The 25,311-nt window shown below is 46.7% G+C and overlaps 1 protein-coding gene across 2 annotated transcripts in view; it reads left to right on the top strand.

Moving 5' to 3' along the window:
- Positions 1-25,311, top strand: part of N (neurogenic locus Notch protein) — a 186,785-nt gene that overhangs the window by 160,145 nt on the left and 1,329 nt on the right. The window contains exons 9-12 of one of the 2 annotated variants that reach the window (XM_043420222.1): positions 18,838-19,381; positions 19,651-19,674; positions 20,591-21,354; positions 21,631-25,263. In XM_043420222.1, coding sequence (XP_043276157.1) covers positions 18,838-19,381; positions 19,651-19,674; positions 20,591-21,354; positions 21,631-25,263 — 4,965 coding nt within the window. The remainder of the gene's footprint in view (positions 1-18,837; positions 19,382-19,650; positions 19,675-20,590; positions 21,355-21,630; positions 25,264-25,311) is intronic. The other variant, XM_043420223.1, reaches the window with a different exon arrangement.

Here is a 25,311-nt window from a genome sequence, read left to right as displayed (position 1 = left end):
CTTGGCAGATCACTCGCTCGCTTCTTTCCTCTCGAGCAGTCTCTCGCAGCAGCTGCTCTCCGCGCGAGCTTATTTTTCTTCTCGCCAACTCGCGTGGAGCCCGCCGAGGGACTCTCGCGTCGCGGTATCTCCATTGAGAATTTCTCGTTGATTTTTCGCCGAAAGCCCACCCTCCGACCGCTTTTTTGCATGCACATTTTTTCATTTTAACAACGCGACCATTTTTTTATTCGGTGTTAACGTATTGCGAGGGGCGCGGACGATATTTACTTGGAAAAAGTTACTCCGAGGAGAGTGCTCGCGATAGCTTTCCACGAGGACGCTGCTCGCCTCCTGCAAAAGTGAGCGACACTCTCCAGCCGAGTGATAAAAAGCACCCGAACCTTCGGTATACCTATAAAACTTACACTCTTCGGACCACTCCATATATCCTCGTTGACGATCCAGTCAGAAGAGTTGAGAAAAAACCGAGAACCCCCACAGCCCCTCTCGCTCGCTCTGTCCTACCTTCGTGATAAGTTTTAATGGAGAATATAACAAGTCTCCGCTGAGACAAGCCTCTTGAAGATTAACATGATGAAGAAAACGAAAATATGGCTTAGCTCTCGGATGAAAAAAGGGACGAAGGGGGGAGGGGCGAGTCGATACGTTTAAATTCCACAAAAAGGTGTTTGTATATATGCCTCCCATCGCTTTCGCTTTTTTGTTTATCATTTCTTACTCGCAATCCCTCTATCTCGTCCCGGATGAGAGTGGCAGAAAGCGAAAAATGTCGTTTCCTTGGCTTTTTTCAATCCTTCTTTAAGGCCCTTTTCGCGATCGTAAAACGATTTTATAACAAGACTGATGTTCGCCTCGACGCGCTCCGTTCCTCGGATACACAACACTTTGAAAGGCGGCTATCCGCGCGCGCAGCTTTTCTCTTTTCGCAGAAAATATCCGGACTTGTCACGGTTTTTTATTTTTATTTCTTTCTTTTTATTATTATTGTTGTTATTGTTATTATCCACAAGTGCTGAGAGTAACGGTTATGATAAGGCGAGTATATATACAACGCTTTAACGATCTCAAAAACGAGCCATTCTTGGCTAATAATTCTCTCGAGATTTTCTAAACGGGAAGCTGAAACAAACCGAATGGAAGATTTACGAGCCGAGAAAAGATGGTGCAAAACGTTACCCTCTTATGCCTCGAAACAGTATGACTTTGGAGGAAAAAGTTCCTCGGACACGAGCAAGGAAAAAGGAGCTTATCTAAGCAAAACCGCGGCTCATTCAATTGTGCTCTACGCCAAAACGTATTTCCTCCTCGGTACGCAATTAAAAGGAATAAAAATTGATGCCGAATTTAGCGAGACGGAAGGAGGACGGATATACCAAAGCCTCGAGAAAACGATGCGAAATCCCCAGTTGGGTATCTCGTGTGCCCCCCGTGAAAGGTTACAATTACCAACGTCGAGAGGTGGACTCGTACCAAGCGCTTCGGACTCTGTAATTTACGCATTCGAATTTGGGGAGGGTCAAATCAAGCGTGTGAGCAAGAGAATCTTGCGAAAAGAATGCGCATACACACTGCGAGAAAGAATGAAAGAACGGACGCGGGGACCCCGAGAGGAAAGAAAGAATCGTATGAATGAAGCTCAACCGCGTGCGAGAGTACCGAAAACTGATGAAGTTACGAATTTATGGTAGGTCAATTGCTAGAGTAAGAACGGAGAAGAAAAGATGAAAAAGCACTTTTCCCCCGGTCTCAAGAGTTGCTATAAATAATTAATGATCTTGTATGCTCCAAAATATATTAGACGCGATGAGAAAAGTGATCTCTCTCTCTCTCTCTCGTCAACAAAAATGCCCGTTTTATTAACGATCTTGTATGCCGATTTGAATAAATAAAGTAACAAAACTCAAGAGTCTCGTAATTGAAACGAATTGATACGATGCAACGGTAATCCGGTCGAGCTGCTCGCATCCCTGCGAATGCAATTAATAACAGTCGAGCACAAAAACACATCGGAGGATATACGATACTCGCGAAGGGAAATATTGAATTAGTTAACGGATCGAAAGATGAAGAGCGAGTGAGGCTTTATATACTGTTACCATTTTGTCGTGGCTTCGAACTTCGATATACGTAGGTACTTGATCGATTATCAAAAGCAATGAAAGATTGCAAAAAGAGAGAGAGAGAGTGAGGGGGGGGAGGGGAGGAGAAAAGAAACAGTAAGAAAGGGCTCGTTAAAAAAAGGCTGTAAAAAAGGGAAAGAGACTCGAGCCCAGCATCCTCGATTGCTATCATCAATTATTCATCCTCCTCTCCCCAGACTCTCCCCGGCTCTGGTCAGCTCTCAGCTGAGGCCCATTCTCGGCATGTTACACGTCATTGATGCAGCATCCTCTCTCTCTCTCTCTCTCTCTGTATAGTCCAGCCTCTCGCGTTTCTTCCCCTCTATAATATCATTCAAGAAAAATACTACTCCCAGTTGCGCAATTACAGTCGCCTTTATTATTCGCGATGAGTAGGAAATCGTGCGCGTACAATTTTTTTTCCACCGCACAATCAATTATTGCGTCGCCTTTATTGCTTGTACGTGTAATTATCGATCGGAGTTGCTTCGATTTTAAAACGCATATAGAGAGTTCAAATGGAATTATTCCATGACGAGTGAACTTTTTTCTTACGCTTGCCGTTACTGGGCTTCGATTCCTCGATATGATATCCCGCAGGATCTGCCCGATCACCGCGCGATTCCCTGTTAATTTGAAACAATCGGAGAGTGACACGCGCGTCTAGAATCGCTGCTCGGGTTTTGCCCTCCGCACAGTTGCGCGTCAAACTTAATCTGGCTTCGGAAGCTTTCGAAGTGGGCACAGACGCGGGCGCACTCACAAAAGTGTACGCTCGTGTGTCGTATTTCCACCGCGAAACACCTGCAACCACCTGTGGCATCGCAAAATACTTACAATGAAGCGCGAAGCGGAGAGAAGACGAGGAAGCGAGCGGGCACTTGGTCTGCCTGCCTCCCTCTCTCTCGCTCAGCATCACCGGCTCTCCTCATACTCCGGATCTCGTTTCTCGCCCTTCTATGGCGCGGCAACGCGACCCTGGAAAACCGCGTGCTCGCCAGAAAGGGAAGCATCGGAAAGAAAGATGCGCGAAGGATAAAAAAAACGCGCGCAACAAAGTGCACACAGAGCGAACGAGGACGCAACGAAGAAGAGACCCGCAAAGTCCGGTTCTTTGCTCTGTCTCAAGCCCCCCGAGCCTCCCTCCCCTTCGCTTTGTAATTTATATATCTCTCTCTCGTTGTGTGTCGGCGAAACGATAATTACCATTCAAAAAGGCCCTCGAGCTCTCTTCTCCGCAACGGGCAGAGCGGCCTCTCTCGAGAGCATCTCTCGCCCTTTGCCTCGCCATATACGCACCAATCGTTCGATACTTTTTCACCACTTATCTTGTGTATACCTGCACGACGCTCGGCATAAAACGTCCGAGTATCATTCCCATCTGTTCGTATGCAATATCATTGCGAAATCATCCGGCCAAATAATGTGTTTCGTCTCGTATGTAACAAACGAGAGATTAACGGAGATCGATTATTTCGCAAAGATCCATCCGCGATTCGAAAACACCTCGAGACTCCGCTGCAACGAAACGGTTATCGCGCGCGGTGTCCTCGCTGAGGATAATGGGGATGTGTAATCGCCTTTCTGAAAAACGAATCGTCAAATTCAAACGAACAATGAAACCTCGAGTCCTGCGCGTGCCCCAACGATCCGAATGATCAAACAACCAATCCTCGTAATATTTCCTAACTTAATCGGAGCTATTTGAAGAAATCATAATTTCACCTATACGATTGAATAATTGGCCGAGGTTATGTCCGACGATTCAGTCCCTCCTAGCCGGCTCCATTTCGCTGTAATTATTCTCGGTTATTCCGACGTAAACGATCGTACCAGAGTGTCCATGTGTGTGTGGATTCCACTGAAACGGCGGATCGGGTTAAGTACCTTTTTTCAGGGGGATCGCGAAGAAGGATAGAAAAGAAATGGTGTCTCCTTATCTCAATGGCGAGTTCACGGTTGTAACGAAGATTCCCGTTGCATCCCAGCGGACTCTCGTTACGGGAAAGGACAGCTCTCTCAACTATACCTCGCTCTCCATCCTCGTGTGTTCGCTGCGATCCATTTGCTCTTCGCGGTCCGAGCGAACTCTTTACAGCGAGCGCCCCAACACACGTACGCTCTCCTGCACAGCTTCGGTTTACATAAGCAATATGCGCTCCTCTCCACGATAATCCTCCGCGCTCTGACTCGCTAGCGCGGTAGCGCCTTTTTTTCCTCGGTCCAGTTATGTAGGCTACCAATGCCATTTCGCGACCCTCTCTTTTCTCCCGACCACTGCCAATTCTTTATCCGAAGCTTCGACTTTGCAAACGATCGCGCAAACGACTCCGCATTATTCATTTTATCCCGACTTTAACCTCGAATGATGAAACCCAATTTTCATACTTTTCCTCGACCCTCGTTCAGGTGGGAACGAATGCAGCGAAATTCGATGTTCAGCATTCAAGAATCGTTTCAAAGTAGTGCGTCAACAGCCAAAGGCAAAGCTGACTTTTGTTGATTTCACCCAACGAAATATCGATCAGCAGAATTTATCGGAACTTTTGATTGGAAAAATCTGGTCGATTTGAAAGGAGCGTCCCGCAGCAGCGGTACGTACCGCTTATCACCGATGCCACGAACGCGATCGAGCTTGGAGAACGTCCAAGTCGAACGTATACAAAGCGCATAGCGGTACCCCGCGCGCGAGCACACAGGGAGGAGATCGAGTCCGTAGCGAGAGCAGCATACACAGGCGAGGTAAAAAGAAGGACGGCGAGGATACACCACGCGCGAGAAGCGCAGCAGGAGAGAGGCTGCAGGAAAGCCAAGAAGCGAAGAAATAAGAAACGAGCGAGAAAGATATGAGGTCGGAGGTCGCTACGGATGGGAACACGCCCGTGGCCACTGTGACCTGATGTAGCGCGCGCGAATCCCGCCAGTATTTTTCTTCCGACTCGCCAATTTACTTGAAATTATATCTACTGTTATGTTGACTCGGCGCTGGAAATAGAGAAAAATTTTGTTAAGAGGTATTTACTCGGTTCATTTGTGCCGATACTTCAGGTGTCCGTTGAAACATCGTTTTAATGTGTTTTCATTATTAATAGCTGCACTCTCGAAGCCATTCATTTTGAGCCGATAGAGCGTAACTGCGTTTTCGCGCAACAGGAAATTCCGAACGATCGATTATGTTCACGCGCGTATCATGAATTTCATGCGTTCATCAAATTAAATGCGATTCATTTATTTCATGGGAACCGCCCTCCAAAAAGTCTGAACCCTCCAAAATCAAAGGAAACCGCGATGGAAAGTGTTGAAGTGTTGTGGCGACGATTAAACGAACACCGTCCAACTTGCTTGTTTCTCGGTCTGATTTCTTCTTATCTCTTCGTATATTCTTCTCGTGTCTCTCGCCGATTCGAAAGATATACGTTGGGCCAGCTACGATCAATCGAGCAGCGAGTATCGATGAATATTTATGACTTTCGACAGGAACATTATCGGAGAGCGGGCTCGCAATTGGCAACAGCAGGATTTGTGAAAGTTTCTTCGCGTGCCAAATCTTTGATTACACGAATCGAGCATAATCCGCGTTCTTCAACAATTGTCTTTTCACAACTCAAAACGCCCGGGCGCTCACACATAAGTAGTTTGCTAATCATAGACATTTATTTCTCTGTTACAGGTGAGTTGATGAGACTTTACTACGGTTCAAAGTCCCTGTGAAATGAGAGGTTTCTTCATCAAGGTCAGATAGACAATAAGAGTGTCGTTTAGAGACTATAATTTTGGCGAGAGGCGTACGATCTTTGATCGAGAACACACCGAACTGTGCGTTTCGAGGCTCCTGCATAAAAACTCGACTAAAATTTCAGGAGACTCAAAACTCTTGAAAATAAATCGCGATTCTTCAAAGAAATTTATTTCCTTGAATAATTGACTGAGAACATTTGTTCTCGTATGAAAAAATCGAGAATTTCTTTCTCGCTCGACCCGACGCACTGACACGCGGATAAACAACTCGAAGCACTGCAACATCAGTGAAGGGCAGTGGAGAAAGATTGTAAAAAATGAAGGTTGGATGTTTGATTTGCCGATAGGATCGAGGTTACTCATCGAGTAGCCAATTATTACAGGCTCACCGTGTTGTTAAGGGAAGGAGGGAGAGAGCAGGGAGGAGAAGAGACTCGACGTGAGAGTTATCCAGCGTGTACAGGACGAATTCTCGGCTGTCAGGTGTCGGAAGGTCTGCCGAGGCAAACACGGCTTTTGTGTTGGTCGTGTGTTGATTAAACTTTGAATTCCGATTTAATTGGATTAACGTCGTACGAGTGGTAAAACACCGATCGAAGTTCCTTCGATCGCCCTTCAATGTATCAAAACGTTTCCCATCCCACTTCTCCAATTTTCTTCTTTTCATTTTATCAGCGACGTTCGCAAATTCCGTTCCTTCGTGAAGAAACGTTCGCGCAGAAAGCGATTTAATCCAGCGCAGAATCTCTCGATCTCTGCAGAACTTTAACGAGCGCGAACGACTTTGATAAGGCGCAATTAATCGCGGTCCCATCCACGCACCGGCCCTTCCAACGAAGCCGATTCAAAGCACTCCGAAAAGTCCACGCTTCCGAATCTCTCGTGAATTTAACAATCCCGAGAGCTAATTCATCCGCTAAATTTTATCGAAACTCCAGATCGATTTAAGCCTCGAGCAATTTCAACGCTTCGAGCTCCATGCCACTTATACCTTCGCTCATATATATTTGTACCTTAAATCTATATTTATATATGATACGAAGAAGCAGGTAACACGCCTAGAGTCGCGCTGGCATTTAAACAACTGACCCAACTAACCCAGAGATTCGACTCGCCACGTTTATCGAAACATACACACACACACACAGACGAGAATACTTTTACGGATACTCGCGCAGTTAAATATAAATATATATAATGTCGAAGGTGGTGGCATGCAACGCGAGGCTTTTCCTCGTGCTACAGAATGATTCATAATAACTAAACATCTCGTTATCTCGTTTGAGCAAAATTCCGGCTGTTTTAGCGACGTTGAATCGAAACTTTCTACGACTCTGGACGTTTCCACGTATCCTTGCTTTATTTATCCGCCGCGATTCCGTACATTCGTATATGCAATATCTTCGCGGCGAGTCCAGGAAGAAGAGATTTGTTGAGAGGCTGGAAAAGGTTTCTCGAGGTAGCGAGATCTCGAGAGAAAATCCTTCGGCCAGTAGCCAGAGCAGCCGGTGGACCGTTACTCCAGGAAGAGAGTTTCTCCCTTTCTCTCTCCCCGCGGTTGTTGCTCCACGTCGAAGCGTCGCGTTGTCTTGGTCGTCTTGCGGGTTGGCTAAGTGTGGCGAAGCACGCCCCGGGCCTGCATCTCGCTGGGCAGCTCGCTCTTGTGCAAGTTAGCCCAAGTCCTTTTGGTAGACATTCCTCCATCGCAATTGAGCAAACTCACGGAGCATCATCACCGCTCGGTAGGTTCGATAGTTGCTGGCGCTGTACGCGCGCAGCGAGAGATTCGAAGCCGCGGGAGTCTTCCTTTCCTTCGTTCTCCTTTCTTCGTACTTATTTTTTGTCTTTCGTGATGCTGGATTTTTGCTCATGCCGGACCACACCCACGTTTTCTCCCTCGCTCGCTGCATATCGCTCCGCGCGTTTGTTCCTCGAACTCTTTCTCTTTTCGAGAGTCTCATTCACGTGCAACTGGCACTGCCGCTCGTGTGTTCGCTCGCTCATTCGCGTGTGCAAACGATCCGGAGGCTTTGACGAGTGCGCGCGCGCCCGCCGCAAAGAGAACGGAGCTCCGTCCACGTTCTCAGGTATCTCGCCGTCTCAGCCGTTCGCGGTTCTTCAACCGCGCTTTACACAAAGTATCGAGACTCGCCTCTCTCTCCTCCGCTCTTCGGCTCGCTCTCTCCCTCTTTCTCTCCGAAGGTGTGCATGTGCTTTTGTCCACACGTATATTTGTCTTAACGTTTCTCGATCTCGAACGTCATCTTGTCGCATTCGTTGCTACGGGGAATTTGCATTCCCTGCTCCACTTGGACTCGCCTCGATCGAGCGCAATCGGAATACGCGGATATGCATGAGAATGATCTTATCAGCGTTTGCGCCGATATACACACACTCTCTCTTCGCAGGGAGTGTCTCGCGCGAATTAGTTCGCAGAGCCTCGACGGAAATTAGTCCTCGTTACTCTCACTTTCCAAAATCTTATCGAGCCATTTTTTCACCTAAATTTCATAGAAATTCGACGATTCTCTCGGAGTGCCTGATCGTAGCTGAGGCTCGGATTTCAGTTTTCATTTCTTCACGTGGAATTCAAAACTCGGAGGCCTCTTCATTTCTGCTTCGCGGATCAAACTTTTTCCCGCTTTTCCTCCATCGCCGTGTGTGCGTGCCCGCGACCGATTCCTCGATAATCGCGTTACAAGTCCTTTCGCGAAGCCTCACCAAATACCGCATCGACGAGATGAGAGTCGGCGTGGGAGACTCGCGCGGTAACGTGTTTTACCGCGCGAGCTTCGATCTTTGAGCACGCGGAGGGCCACGCCCATAACGATTACGGCGCGTCGAGGGCGCGTGAGCCGCGACCGGAGATAGTGCCACATGTCGGCATCGCACGCCGCTCGTCTCACGCGCCCCGATCAAGCTCCTTCCAAGAAATCGCGAAAAAATATAATCAATTCCCGAAAACACTTGGAGCCTCCCGCTCCCGAGAAACTCCGGCAACGAACCACCGCGTGACGTTGCGCGGAGTACACGATCGCGAACGGAGGCGCTTTGGTATGGCCAGGAAAGGAAAGATCAATTGAGAAAAGACACAAAAGTTATTGGGACTCGGAACGAGTTTCAAAAATCTTTGAAAAATTGCTCGATTCATTGGAGGAAGAAGAAGATTTCTCAAGCTTCTGAGGTGCTGAGCATCTCAGAAGAATTTGCACAATTTCGTGTCTCGTACGAGGCTAATTTACTCGGGAACGAGCGATTTGAGCCGAGAGTTTTCGGCGCCGAATTCAGTAACAACCAAATTTCGAGTCCGATCGCGGAATGTCACGTCGATGCTTTTATCTTTATCGACACTTTTTTCTTCTCTATTTTATATGAAAAAATGAGATAAAAACCGGCGTGGAATAAGCAAATGGGTATGGAGATTGGCGTAGGTAAAAAGGCGAATAAGTAGGAGAGAGAAAAATAGAGGCGCGGTTCTGCTAACGATGCTAACGAAGAGATATATGCAAGGAATATATTTTCATCGTTCAGCAGGCGGGTGGGCAATGAAAGATCCGCCGAGATTCCTTTCTGGGGATCCTCCGATCTCCGATTCTCTCGCTCTCTCTTCTTTTACCTCGCCCGAGAGTCTTTCTCTCTCGTCCAAGGATCTTCGGCGATCGGAAGCAATCGCGTCGCGTAAGTGCGCGATCGCGTGCGTGCATAATATTCATTAAAATCCGTGTGATCCGACGAGATGGCAGGGAGAGGACGCGAAGGGGAAGGACAAGAGAGAGAGAGAGAGCGAGTGCGAGCGAGAGATCGGAGTTACCGAGGCACACTCGAGAGAGGCACGCAAGAGAAGATATCTCGTCCTTATGGGACCGGTCTACTTGTCTCTTGCCTTTTTCAGCGATAACACGCCCGAGCCAAGTGCCATAATAATATTCCCGCTAAAATAAACGATTAATGCCCGATCAAGAGCGAACGGACGTGTCTATGGGAACAGATGTTGGAGGAAAAAGTATTTACGATGAAAGAAAAAGTGGTGAGAAAACGAAAAGTGAGTCGGCAGGCTTAGAAAGCTGATTGTAAGCGAAAGAGTATTTTAAATTAAGCACTCGGCGTATCCCACACTTTCGATCAAATAATCGAAGCTTCCATTAAAAATATGGAATGAAAAAAACAGACTCTCCGGGATGTTAATAAACAATCACCATAAAAATGTCATTATTCTGTCCCATCAGTCACGGATTTCTGAAGCTAAAAGACCAAGATTTATTCCCAAAGCGATACAACACTGCGAGCGTATAATTATTAAACAGAATTATTCAATTTATGAGACGATGATTAATTGAAGCGGAGAGTGGGAATTAGAAGGTCCAATTCAACCGTTCGTATCGTAACTTCGTAAAAGCTACGCCACGAGCGCATACATTCGTGAATGAATGCAATGGGAACGAGTGCACCAGAGAATTTCGAAAGAAGGATCCATTCTATGTAAAGCCCCCCTCACACTCGTGCAAGTTCAACTGCGCGCCTCAACGCTGCTGCAGGATCTTTACCGATAACGTATCGAAAGTCTCCGGCACAAACTCCGCTCGCAATATTACTCTATCTCTATGACAAACGTGCACGAACCGTTTGTTCCAACTAAACGCTTCAAAGAACCCCCATGAATCCGCTTTATCGCGTTGTTACGTGTTCGTATATCTGCTCACTTTTAAGGATTCGATCGATTACAGCTCAATGCAAAAATCTCTCGAGGATTCGTGCGACGTTCGAGAGAAACAGGAATTGAAAAAATCATCAAAACAATCAAATTCAAGTATCAGCGGACCGAAAATTCGACATTTTTCTTCCTCGGCATATTTAATTCGTCTCAAAAGCATGGAGCAGTCGGCATATCGGAACCGTGAGTGCGAGACAGATAGCTGCAAATATCGAAATCGAAATTCTTCGAGGCAATTTGACCGATTGAAAAAAGGCTCCGTCAGCCGACTTTTGCCATCGCCCTGCGCGGGCTGACGGAGTCTTTTTCAACCGGTCAAACCGTGTCAAAGAACTTTGATTTCGATAATTCCAAATGAGCTTAGTTGACTGATCCATGCTCTTAGGAATTCCGAGAAGCTTTTGTATCGATTAAAAAACTAATCGTTCAAGCTCGAAATTGATAAATTCACTCGGCCCGACTCATCGTGCACAGAATTGAAACTTTGAACGCTCCTCTATCGATTGAGCAGCCTTAAAATATCGAATTTATTCGTACATCAGAATAAGTTTCTCGAGACGTTGAAACTTTCGTCTCCGGACTCGCATGTACAGCGGAGTTGAACCGTTTGCAACGGTGTGCTCACTCGTTTCCGTGACCTGGGTGTGGTACCAGCACGATTTTTACATGGCTCCAGCATCGCGCTGACACATCTGTCCTATATTTATATATTTATATACGTTGATAGACACAAATATAAGGCGTGTATGAATATCGCGGCGCGTATGTGCCACGCCGTGTGATTACCGGGCGAAAGGATAACGCTTTTCGCTGTGGATATTTCTCGCGGGCGATCGAATCGCGAGATCTTTCCTCCCTCGTGCGGACGCCTCTATGCCTGTACATTGCCCCAATGCGGTTACCGCTGCTGCTGCGAATATTGTTTTCTTTCTCTATACCTGTGTGTGGATCGTAACCGGCGTGTGAGAGCTCGCCGATTGGCGAATTATATTACGCAACATATTACAGAATTCCATCACATTTTATTCTTCGATATATCGTCTAACGGAGATAAGTTTATAAATCGATTTGCACCAACGCTGATTTTTTCTCTAAAAATCTAATCCTTTTCCTGTGGGAAATCCACGATCGGACTTATCGCTTGAGTAATAAAACGTTAGTTGGTTTCTGTTCGATTTTTATTCGTCGAATCGAGGAATTTTGGGTTGGTTTTTAGCGTGCGCGGAGTGCGTTTGTCGACAGACTCGCGTGCGCGGGGGGGTCTGTAAAGAATTTTTCTCGATCATTCATCGGGCGAGAGATGCCGGCGATGATCGGTCGTCGTCGTCGGTATGGAAACTCGATAATCCGGAGCGGCAGCGGGACCACGGGCGGGAAACTCGTTGCGGCATCGAGTTAAAAATTCATCGGGAATAGAGAAGGAAAATAAGATGCTTTGAAATAAAAACGGCGTGTTTGGTCATCGCGGTTGAGAAATTCGCCGATGGGAAAAGCAGAAATCGTCACAGCGCCGACGAATCTACGGGGAACCTGCGCGTCGTGTTTTTCTCTCATATTTTTATCGATTTATATCTTATTCGCGATATAAAAATGTTACTTCATTCATCTCGTGCGTCTTTGGGAGCGAGGGAGAGCGAGAGAGAGGGAGCGCGGACTGAAATTCTCAGATTATACGTCCCGCCGAGACTGATAAAAGCGTGTTTGCGATCGAACGTTATAATTGCCTCGTATATTCACGAGACAAGTCTCCTCATCTGCTAACATCCTTGAAACCCTGATTCGATATTTTTCAAAATAATTTCTTCGCGCCATGCGTACACACGAACGCACACGCGCGCGATCGAACACGTAGAATTCCTAGGTTTAAAACATTCGTATCTTCGAACGAAACGAATCGGTTTACCGCTTGTCTCAAATAGATTTATAAATATGCTCCGAGTGAGTAATGAATCTGGGGCCAATATTTCTTGACGTTTCTACACACTTTTTCCACCGAATCAGAGGGAGGGAGAGCGAAGCAGAGCGACGACGGTTCATTCGAGAATCCTCGATGCGCCCGCAATCGCTTCCGAGGCGCCCGTGACTCAACGAGCTCGTAATTAGCACGGGCGAGAAAGACTACTCGTTCAGATTTGCATAAATCCGATCTCGGATTGGTGGTGTTCGATTCGCAAGTCGTGCTTTTGCCCAGCGCACTCGTATCTCCGCACACACGCATATGTATTCGTACTTTATTTTTCTCCTTCTTTGCCTCGCTCTCTCTCTCTCTCTCTCGCTCCCCGCAGTTGCCATCGGCTAATTGAAAAAACAAATAAGCCAAACCAATATCGTTTGCCATACTTTTCTTCCCCCTCGTTCTCCCCCGCGGCCTCCACCCTTCCGCTTTCTGTCTGCGGGTGCCCAGCACTGGCGAGTACCGACCGAGGCTCAATTACCGCAGGATTAATTGGCTACCGCGATGAAAAGTCTCGACGGTGACCAATGAGACAGCCCACCTCCCGTGATCGATCTTACGCCAGTCAAACGAGCCTTGATCGATCGCGTTTCGAAAGCCTCCTACGTTTGTGTCTCCCCTTCCCTCATATCTCATCATTTTTCTTCATCTTTTTCCGCCTTTATGCGGAGACGCGGAGACGCTGTATTCGAGCCCATCGATTTCTGGATCGATCCGTCCGGGGCCTGGGCTTTGGACAACTTTGCTCCAAGCGTCTCCGTCCAACATTTCGTCTTTTTTCCGCAACATCCGCTTCTAATTACGTAACAAAACTCGTTTTTTCTTCAACGCACAAGCTCCCTCCATCGAAAGTCGTAATCCTCGCGTCCGAATACCTCAATTTTCTCTATACCGATCTCCGCATCGACACGCTCCCCTTTCACGCCTTTTTTCGAACTCTTCCTCCCCCCGCGCTCCACTCTCGTTGCAGCCGATCTTGCACTCCCGACCCGACTCCCTCGCGCCGCGGTCGCTTCAGGCGTTCAACTTTTACGAGGACGCTTCTTCCTCCACTTCTTCTTGCCTGCTCGCCAACAAACCGGGCGTTTTTCTTCAACGGGTGGCATTCCCGCGTCTAAAGAATTCAAATGCCCTCTCAACCATCCGCGCGCTCTTTAACTCGAGACTTTCATAGCTTTTACGATGAGCCACCGTTCGTGGGCCGTCTACGCAAGCCTGTACGTCGGCTATTTTACGTTTCCGGATATGCTCTGCAGGCTCGAGCTCTTGAAGGAATGTTATTTGCGTATTCCACCGTTGCGTAACGATGCTGAAGGTACGCGGTGATCACAGTTTCTAAGTAAATGTCTCATTAAAAACGAGAAAAAAAATATACATTCGCTTTTTTGTCTGCACGATCGACAAACGGAAAGGATTCGTCAAAATTGTAATAACTTCGTTCCAACCCGAGCAGCCTGAAATTACACTTTTCTCTGTCCTTCTCGATCCCTCGACGAAGCCTCCGTTCGTGTAACGAGTGCGGCCAATAACATTACAAGACTCGCGATGATCAGAGAACACAGCAATAACGCTCGCGCGATTCTCAAAGGATTCCCGCGACCGCATGCAGCTCATTGTTGCACTCTCGATACTTACGAACTTCGGTACACGACGATATATGGATCATTGAGATTGCGATCGATGAAACTACTCGCAGCGATCTCCGCAGATCGTTTACTGATCGATACAATAAACCATAATCGCTTCGTGATTGATGACGCTAACGAGCAGAAGCAACTCAAATTAAAGAGAGAGCCGTGCGGTAAGAAGAGCACGAAAATTCTCGAAACGACGCTCAGCATTTTTTTCTTCTTCTATTCCACATTTTTCCACTGAAAAATGCGTCGTTACGTGAAAATTCGATGCTTTCAAAGCTTCTGTAAATAACGACTGAAATACTGACGGAATCGTGATTTCAATAAATCAATTTCCTCCTATTGATCTCTCTCACCCTTCGCGCCCAGAGGAAAAATGACCTACGTGAATTGCTCAGACCGAAAGAGCTGCACATACGCTCACCTCCGTGTGCACAATAAATATATTATGTTTATATGAACGTATATACGCTCGAGCCACACTTTATCAACGCACGAAGCTGCCTTACCGATCACACGAGTCCCACAGCCAAGAGTTATACTCGAAGGTGTGAGAGCAAAAGAGCTGCGGTGCATATACTCCTTGCAATAGATTACAATTATCCGAACACGGGAGAGAGAGAGCTCGGATAGTCCGGCAACCAGCATCGATCGCTGGGCTCCTTGCAAACGTGGGAGTGTGCGAATATCGTCTCTCATATTTTTATCATCTTTTTTTTCATTCGGTAACAGGAGGAAGGCAAAATTCTTGCATGAAATTATAAAAAATTCGTCACGGAGTTGCGGGTCGTCCAATTCAGATTTGACGGGTTCGAGGCGACCAGAGTTTCGGATGAATTCGACAAGAAGAGTGTCAGCAAATAGTGAAAGAACGAAAGCCCGTTTGATGTTTGGCTCAATCAGAAAACTTTTGTTCAGTTTTTCCCATTTCACATTCCGATCTCTCTACTCGTTTACTTTTCGATTAACCGAATGTATATGCTCATCTCAGTTTTTCAATATTTTCACTGTTTTTTTAAGTTCTGAAGTTTCCTTCTCCTCCAAAAAAAAAGAAACGTGGGGAAGACTTTGTTTGGTTTCTCCGTGTCTCGAGTGCACACTCGAATCACTTTTCCTATATACCTGCTGCACCATCAGCTTCAAGCACACACGTAAGGGCGGATGCAGCCACTCTCCGAGTGCAACGAGGCTTTTCAGCCTGCAACGGAGAGCTCTCCGTTCGGACTAACCTCGTATATTCGCCTTTCAAATACCACTAACGAGACTTTACCGATCTCGTTACTATATGCTCGCGCTATCTGCTTCTGCTCGAGCTATAAAAATTTATTCAAGATCACCGCACCTATTTCCTATACGGGGACGTGCGGCTTTTGACTGAAAAATCTAATCGCTGAGTCAGAAAATACGGACACACGTGCGGGTAACGCATCCTCGTTCGTGGAAAATTTACTTGGAAGAAGAGTCCTCGTTAAATTGGGCGGTCAATTTAATTTTTTTTTTATTTTGATGTATTACTTCTATGATTCATTTTTATTATATTATATAGGGACTCCGATTTAATAAGGACGCGAAAGCGGTGATGCTTTGTTTGGGAAAATTTACTTTTTAGTTGCAAATTTCAATTTATATTGAATTTAGTTTAAAAATAATGAAATAGCATAAAATTTAGAAATGATTTCATTCAGAATTCACTGAATTTTAATTTTTTTTTCAATTTATTTTTGTATTGAATTGAGTTAAACTATGTGGAAATGAATAATGGAACGAAATTTGAAAAAAAAAATATTCAATTCATTGATAAATTTAATATTTTTTAAATCAACGAAATGTGAAGACCTCCTTCGTTGAATTTTTTTCGTTTTCCACTTCTCAGATCGAAAATCGATCACAATTGTGTTTTTTGAGGGTAAAATGCGGACTCGAATGGGACATTTTGTTCAAAGCCTAATAGCCGTTTGGAGCTTGTAAATATTCGTTAATTAGCGCATTTAATGTACGATTAGGAGAAATTTCTCGAGAAAAAACTTCGAATTTCGCACGGGTTGGGACAATCGAGAACGTACATTATATTTTTAGGTACATAAAACCATACACGAGAATTGTGCACATCAAGCCGGAAGTCTCGATTCCGGCGCGGAAGAGACTCTCAATTAAGTCAATTAATTCAATGCCCGGATGTGGTCTCGTGGCGAGAGAAAGAGAGCTTATGATAATTCTTAATTCGAGGATTCACCGTTTCTCTTGGTTTACACAAGCACACACAAACAAAAGAAATTTCCATGCTCGAGTTGCAGAACGAGATTATTTCGGGAAGCGAAAAGAACATGGCGCGTCGCGAGTGATAAGAAGTTTCGCTTTTGCGATCGTTCTTTCGTCATTCGAGCGCCATTTTCTCCCGTTACCTCTCAAGTAGGTATCCTTTCTGCAAAGCAGTTATTCAATACACTTGAACGTTCCTCTACTTCATTCGTTTAAAGCGAGAGAACGATATTTCCATTTCACAAGATCGATTTACCGTAAAAATAGCATTGTCCCGAAAGTCTGTTTCGAATAAAAGTTTCGAGGATAAAAATTTGTCTCGCGGACTTGTCACTCGATCGAGTTGAAAGGGAAGGAGAATTCGAGTCGCCAGAAAGATTGATGGATATAAAGGAGAAGAGAAATATGAAGTTTGTACTAAAATATATAACCTCGAGGCAAAGAGAAACTTGGCTCGAAACAAGAGCGAACCTCGGTGAAGAGAGGGCAATGGAAAGGGGCAATACCCAAAGATATTCATCGTCTGTGTGTATATGAAAATTGAAGTATCTCAAGACTCTCAGTCTTGTCTCTGGTACGAGTGGTACCCAGAAATTCTATAGACTCTTTCGAGTTTCTCGAGCCTTCTTTTTTCTCCCTTCTTTTTCTCTCCTTTCTTTGCTCTGTGATGAATATGGCCTCCCATATGTTCTTGCACATGCGTATTAAATCGGACCACTCTCGTGTATTTTTCTCACTCTTTCTCGTACACAAAACAATCAAACATCTTCCACCTGTGAAACGAAACGTTGCGATAAGTTCCACGTACATTGTCCCGATCCGCGGTTACAATTGAGCCTCGAAATCAGGCCGCGAAGCGAATGACGGATTACCAATCTTTTGTAACGACCAACTCAAAACCGAAACAAAAACGCAGCTCTGTAGTGTGGCCTCTCGAATGAATTCGCAGGTTTATATGAGCGCATAGAAAAGCTTGAAAAACGTCAAAAATACTGAAATCGAACCTCGCATTATTAAGCGTTTCGTCAACGATCCTCGATTCTTGAGCCACCATTTTCGTCTCATTTTTTCAGCGCACGAATTCTCACTGAAAAACGAGACTTCAGCTGCGAGATTATTGTTCGAATTCATTCGTGGATTCCATCGCGATCGTTTTTTTTTCTCTATCGACAATAAATATTTGCGATACATCGCGCCAGCTTTCAGACGCACACCAAAAGTTAATCGCGAACGAATAAACTCTTTTGCTCACTCCCCCGGTGCTGTCCAGCCCCGAGGGCCCGTAGCGCACCGGTGTTCGGGGTCCGCCCTTTTTTTTCGAGTTTTCAAATGAAGCATGCAGAGTCCGTAAAATTGTCGTCGGAGTTCGGGCTCTCGGGTTGCCAACGCCGCGGTACGACAACACCGAGAGAGAATTTCGGTGCGAACCGTAAATTGCATCTGGGTCGTGTTCCCTCGTAAAACTCAGGCTCACGCGAGAGAATTCGGCGGAACTGAGGAACGACGAGTCGCGGACTCGAAGCAGCACGCACCCATGCATAGCGTGCGTGTATATAAAAAGCAATTGTACGATAGCAAAGTTTCTTTACACCTTGAAAAAGAAGAAAATCGATTTTGAACGTGAAAAGCAGAAATTCTTTCGTTTCTTTCAAAAATATATTGAAGGTGCATCGATTCCGAAGAATTTCAGTCAATTTCATAGCGATAATTCCAATTTTCTAATGAAATTTTAATGAAATAAAAAGAAAACTGATTTTCGAATTGTTTTGACGCACCAAACGTGTTACTATAAGGTGCGGGAAAGTCCGGCAGGAACTCAATGTGAGAAAGACAATGGAGCGTAAAGTCATCGTTGAAAAATCCACCGTTCGGTCCCTCCCCGAGGCTGTTTCTCGCTCCCCCCGCGTTCTTCTTCCCCGCGTGTGTCTCGAGCCCCACCGATCTTTTTAATAATTCAACGCACCGTTCTCTCGGTTTAACTTCTCTATAATGAAACTCTCGCGGCGGCAGATTTCTCGTCACAGTCGCCTCGGAGTTGTACTATTTGTATGTAAATTCATGCACGCGTGTCCCACCGCGGCTTCGTCCTTTTTCTCATTGTCTCGCCGAGCGTTGCGAACACCGAGCTGAAAAACGAAAATTTTCTTGAGCAAATAACGAGACAAGAATCGTCAAAAGAATAACCAAGTTTTAACGGAAACTCGAGATCCGTGATACACAAAATTAACAATAAAAAAACGCCGAAGACTCGCAACGACGATCCTCCGTCGTCGAGAGTCTTTCGATCTGTCGCCAGTTCCCTCGTCCCGAACGATTAACTTTTGTCGACAACTCTGACCTCGAAAATATTTACGATTCGTTAAAACCGATGAAATCGTTCATTTTCTAATGGGATTCTTACCGCTCGATTTTTTCCAGGGTTCATGGGTACTCAGTGCGAGATCGACATAGACGAATGCGCCGCGAATCCCTGTTTGAACAACGGTGTCTGCACCGATCTGATAAACTCGTTCAGATGCACGTGCGCGGACGGTTTCGGTGGATCGCACTGTCAAATAAACATCGACGATTGCGCCTCGTTGCCCTGTCGTAACGGGGGTACGTGTCAGGACTCAATAGCCAAATACACGTGCGAGTGTCCGCCAGGATTCACGGGTGCGTCATGCGAGACGAATATAAACGATTGTCAGTCGAGTCCTTGTCACAGCGGGTCATGCATCGACGGAGAGAACTCCTTCACTTGCAACTGTTGGCCAGGATTCACAGGGCGTTTGTGCCAGACACAGATCGACGAGTGCGAGAGCAATCCGTGTCAATACGGCGGCAGATGCGAGGATCTCATCGACGGTTATCAGTGCATTTGCAGGCCGGGCACTTCCGGCACGAACTGCGAGGTCAACGTCAACGAGTGTTACAGCAATCCCTGTCGGAACGGGGCGACGTGCATCGACGGAATCAACAGGTGAGATTCGAGCTTTTTTTATCGAATAATCCAGCTTAAATTTCAGATTGAAAATACTTCATTTTCGAGGAATCGTAAAACTTCAGTTTTCAGCGACTTTCAAACGGTCGGTATTACATTATATGAGCTTCGTTACAATTTACATTTAATTAACTCTACCCCATCGAAACCTCATTTTCAAACAACTAATCGAAACGTCTTTCGTTCGCTTTTTTTTTCATTTTCAATCTCGCAATCGTCTCTTCTATTCCTCTTCCTTTCGCGCGAAGCAATCGGATGCCCGGTCTAGGATGGTACGTAAATATCTTTCGAAGGAAGATTCATTATCACCGAGTGTGACAACTGTGTGTTCCGTGTGTGCTTTTGTTTTTTTTTCTTTTTCTTTTTCTCTCTTTTTTTTTCTTTTGCTTTTTTCGTGTTCAATAAATATTTTTTTTAACTTCTTCATTTTTGGACATAACAATTCTGCAGCCTGCATCCAGAATTCGATGCAGAAAAAGATTGGTTTGTTTGGGGTTTTTTATCGAAATTTTGGGGTGATCACCGCTCATCAGGATGAAGTGAACTTTCGGAGTACCGGCGACACGTTTTTCTGCACTTTTTGATCGTTTAATGGAATTCTACGTCGACTTGACTCACTCTCGAATACTCTCAACGCTCCACTCGAAACGGAACATCTGAGAAATTCCCTTTTTTCGAAGCCTCGCCTGCTCTGGCTCATTATCTTTCACTTTCCTCTTTTCATACTTCACGAAACATTCAAGCTTCAATCGTTTCTACTCGCACCATTGTTATACTTTTGATTTGATTTTTTTCACCGTGTGTCCACCGCAATAGCACTATCGTAAGTCGTGATCGAAAAACATCGAAATGAAAGACATGCATCAAAGTTATCGCAGCCACCGATCGATATTTCAGTAGCGATAACTCGCAAAAGAAAAAGTTTGTGAGAATGCCCAATGAATAGTTGCAAAATAATTCCGTTTCGGCATAAACATCATTCGGATGGAATTTTATTTAAAAAAAGTGGAAACGAGTTCAAGTTTTTTCAATGATTCGTGGCTTTATGTGCAATGGAAAATTTCATTTTGGCTCGCGAACGACTTTCTTTTGATTTTCGATCGTTTTCCCATCGCGATATCGTATTTCAATGACGAAAATTGATTATTCTAACGTTGGACGATTGTTCTGTTATTTTGTGTTGATCAGGTACTCTTGCGAGTGCGAATCAGGATTCACAGGGCAGCATTGCGAGACGGACATAAACGAATGCGCGAGCAATCCTTGCGCGAACGGCGGGCGTTGCATCGACGTGATAAACGGCTTCAGATGCGAGTGTCCACGAGGATATTACGACGCGAGGTGCTTGAGCGACGTGGACGAATGTTCGAGCAATCCATGCTCGCACGGCGGCACGTGCGAGGACGGTGTGAATCAATTTATTTGCCATTGTTTGCCGGGCTACGGGGGCAAGAGATGCGAGGCTGATATCGACGAATGCGGTTCGAATCCTTGTCAACACGGCGGCATTTGCAACGACCATCTCAACGATTACAGCTGCCAGTGTCTAGCCGGTTACACCGGCACGAACTGCGAAACGAACATCGACGACTGCGCCAATAATCCTTGCCAGAACAGCGGATCCTGCATCGATCTCGTAAACGACTACAAATGCGTTTGCGAACTGCCCCACACCGGCAGAAACTGCGAGGACAAATTGGATCCCTGCTCACCCAACAAATGCCTTCACAGTGCCAAATGCTCGCCCTCCTCAAACTTCCTCGATTTTGCTTGTACCTGCACCGTTGGCTATACCGGACGTCTGTGCGACGAGGACGTCGACGAATGCGTCATGACATCGCCCTGCAGAAACGGAGCTACTTGCCGCAATACGAACGGCTCCTACCAGTGCGTTTGTGCCAAAGGATACGAGGGACGTGACTGTATCATCAATACCGACGACTGTGCTTCTTGTAAGTATTCTTTTGCTTTGACTATCCTCTGGACCGATCGATTCTACATTATTCAAATCTGAGTCAGCAGTCACTTGAATGTAAATAAAAAATTTGTTCTAGAGACCAAAACATTTCTTGAGTCAGACTTTTGGCTGATCTAGTTTCGAAAATGTTTGAGAGTCTATTAATTCCTCAAGTTGAGAAAAACAAACTGAATGAATTTTTAGAAGAAATTGATTTTGTAGGTGAGATTATCAATCGTCAAATGCTGAGTGTGTTTTTTTTCTTTTGCAGTCCCATGCCAAAACGGTGGAACCTGTTTGGACGGAATCGGTGATTACACGTGTTTGTGCGTGGACGGTTTCAGCGGTAAACATTGCGAGGTTGACGTGGACGAGTGTCTCTCATCACCCTGTCAGAACGGTGCGATATGCAAGGAATACGTAAATTCTTACACGTGTCAATGTCAATTGGGATTCTCGGGCATAAACTGTCAAACGAACGACGAGGATTGTACGGACAGCAGTTGTATGAACGGTGGAAAATGTATCGACGGTATAAACAACTACACGTGTCTCTGCCAGCCAGCGTACACAGGCTCAAACTGTCAATATCGAATAAACGAGTGCGACAGTTCGCCCTGTTGGAACGGAGCTACTTGTCACGACGATATAAACCATCATTACACCTGTCACTGTCCTTACGGTTACAAGGGACAGGTTTGCGACACGTACATCGATTGGTGTGCCGACATGCCCTGCGAAAACGGAGCGACCTGTGTGCAACGCAGGAACAAATATCATTGCAACTGTGCACCCGGCTGGACAGGAAAAGTGTGCGACGTCGAGATGGTCTCTTGCAAGGACGCTGCGTTACGTAAAAACGTGCCTGAAAAGAATCTCTGCAACAATGGAACTTGCGAGGATATTGGTAACAGTCACAGGTGTCATTGTATCGAGGGTTACACCGGTTCGTACTGCCAAGAAGAGATAAACGAGTGTGATTCAGCACCCTGTCAAAACGGCGCGACCTGCAGAGATCTCGTTGGTTCTTATCAGTGCCAATGCACCGAAGGTTTCCAGGGACAAAATTGTGAGCTCAACGTCGACGATTGTCAACCGAATCCCTGCCAAAACGGCGGCACTTGTCACGATCTCGTAAATAACTTCAGTTGTTCGTGTCCTCCGGGTGCACTGGGAATAATTTGCGACATGAACGTAAACGATTGCGTCGTTGGGGCTTGCCACAACAACGGCACTTGCACCGATCGCGTTGGCGGCTTCGAGTGTCGTTGTCCCGCGGGTTTCGTTGGTCCGCGTTGCGAGGGCGACATCAACGAGTGTCTGTCCAATCCTTGCGCCTCACCCGGAACACAAGACTGCGTACAACTCGTCAACAACTATCACTGCAACTGCAAACCCGGATACATGGGACGCCACTGCGAGGTCAAAGTCAACTTTTGCGACAGCTCACCCTGCCAAAACGGCGGCGTTTGCACCGCTAAACAAGCCGGCCACACTTGCCTTTGCCCGACGGATTACCACGGACACAACTGCGAATTCGCTGGATCACTCTGCGACGCTGAGCCTTGCTTGAACGGCGGTTCGTGCAGAGTCGCCGATACCGAAATTGGCTATCGGTGCTACTGTCAACCCGGCGTCACGGGAACCCACTGCGAAATCGACGCCAAAGACGAATGCGCCAGCAATCCTTGTCAACAGTCCGATGCAATGTGCGAAAATTTAATCGGCGACTACGCTTGTTACTGCCCTCCAAAGTGGACAGGCAAGAACTGCGAAATTTACGATCCGAACTATCGAGGCGGTGTCTTTGGACGTTTGAACTCTATGATACCAAAGACCATGAACGCTTTTGATCTCGATCTCGAGCGCGAAAAGAAAAAATGCGTAGAAAATCGTTGTCAAGAAAAATCTGGCAACCATCATTGCGACGAAGAGTGCAACAAATACGCCTGCAATTTCGACGGGAACGATTGCTCGCTCGGCATCAACCCGTGGAGAAACTGCACCGCTCCTATCAACTGTTGGGACGTATTCATGAACGACGTTTGCGACGAGGTTTGCAACAATGCGCAGTGCCTCTTCGACGGACGGGATTGCGAGAAAAAGCTCGCTCCCTGCAACCCCATTTATGACGCTTATTGCAGAAAACACTATGCCAACGGGCACTGCGACTACGGCTGCAACAACGAGGAGTGTAACTGGGACGGCCTCGATTGCGAGGACGAGAAACCCTCTTTAGCGGAAGGTGTTATTTCCGTGGTGGTTCGCATGGACATGCAAAGTTTCCGCTCCAACATCATCGCCTTCCTCCGCGACATTGGTCACCAGTTGAGAACAACGCTCCGCGTGAAGGAAGACGAGCTTGGCAACCCGATGATTTATCCATGGAAACGGGACCGTGATCAGGGAATGCAAACCAATTTCTTCGGCAGACCGACAACCATTTACAGCGAAGGTCAAAGCGGCGTCAAAGCTTATCTCGAAATTGACAACAGAAAATGTACCGTCACCCAAGGCGCAGTATGTTTCCCATCGGCGAACGAAGCCGCCGAATTCCTCGCGGCAACCGCCTCGAAACACTCGTTATCCAGGAATTTCCCTATCGAGCAAGTACGCGGTGAAGTCGGACCGCAGGATCCCGATTATCCGGATTCACCGACCAACTACAAGTACGTTTTCATCGGCGTGGTCATTGTCGTACTCGGGGGTATGCTCGTCGGCGTTCTCGTTACTGCTCAGAGAAAGCGGGCTGTCGGAGTTACCTGGTTCCCCGATGGTTTCCTACGGACGAACACGAGCAGCGGCCCGCGGCGGAGATCTCGTAGACGGGGACCGGATGGACAAGAGATGAGGAATTTGAATAATCAGCCTTCGGTTAACTGCATGGATATCGACGTAGTTAATGGTCGTGGACAACAGTGGTCGGATGACGAATCGGATTTGCCACCATCGAAACGCATGCGAGCTATTGAGCCTGGATATGCGAGCGACCACACAGCGATCACCGATTACGAGGAAACGGAGCCGCGAATGTGGACGCAGCAGCACCTCGATGCGGCTGAAATTCGCAACAGACCGGATGCCGGAGTCCTGACACCGCCGAGCTTGGAGCACGGTCAGGACGTCGATGTACGAGGACCTTGCGGAATGACGCCGCTCATGGTTGCGGCAGTTAGAGGCGGGGGATTGGACACCGGTGAAGAGGAGGACGAGAGCGACGGAACCGCCGCGGTTATTGCCGACCTCGTGGCTCAAGGCGCCGATTTGAACGCGACTACGGACAAAAGCGGTGAAACTTCGTTACATCTAGCAGCGAGATACGCTCGGGCTGATGCCGCAAAACGTTTGCTCGACGCGGGAGCAGACGCCAACTCACAGGACAACACCGGAAGAACGCCTCTCCATTCGGCAGTAGCTGCCGACGCCATGGGAGTCTTCCAGATATTGCTGAGAAACCGCGCAACCAACCTCAACGCGAGAATGCATGACGGCACGACACCGTTGACCCTCGCAGCAAGATTAGCTACCGAAGGTATGGTCGAAGAATTAATAAACGCCGATGCCGATATCAACGCCGCTGATAACAGCGGGAAAACAGCGCTCCACTGGGCTGCTGCTGTAAACAACGTTGATGCTGTCAACATTCTCCTCGTACACGGCGCGAATCGCGACGCCCAAGACGACAAAGACGAAACGCCCCTGTTCCTCGCTGCTCGCGAGGGTAGCTTCGAAGCTTGCAAAGCTTTGTTGGATACATTTGCCAATCGAGAGATCACCGACCATATGGATCGATTGCCGAGGGACGTTGCCAGCGAAAGGCTGCATCACGACATCGTCAGATTACTGGATGAACATGTACCGAGGTCGCCACAGATTCCGGTCATGCCGAACGGTTCTCTCATGGGTACGTTGTCAAAGTTGATGGCGCATTACTTTTATTTTCATAACGCAA

The sequence above is a fragment of the Venturia canescens genome, chromosome 5 (assembly GCF_019457755.1).
Source record: "Venturia canescens isolate UGA chromosome 5, ASM1945775v1, whole genome shotgun sequence".
Lineage (NCBI taxonomy): Eukaryota > Metazoa > Arthropoda > Insecta > Hymenoptera > Ichneumonidae > Venturia > Venturia canescens.
The sequence above is the reverse complement of the archived record's forward strand: the minus strand, read 5'-3'. Positions and strand labels throughout refer to the sequence as shown.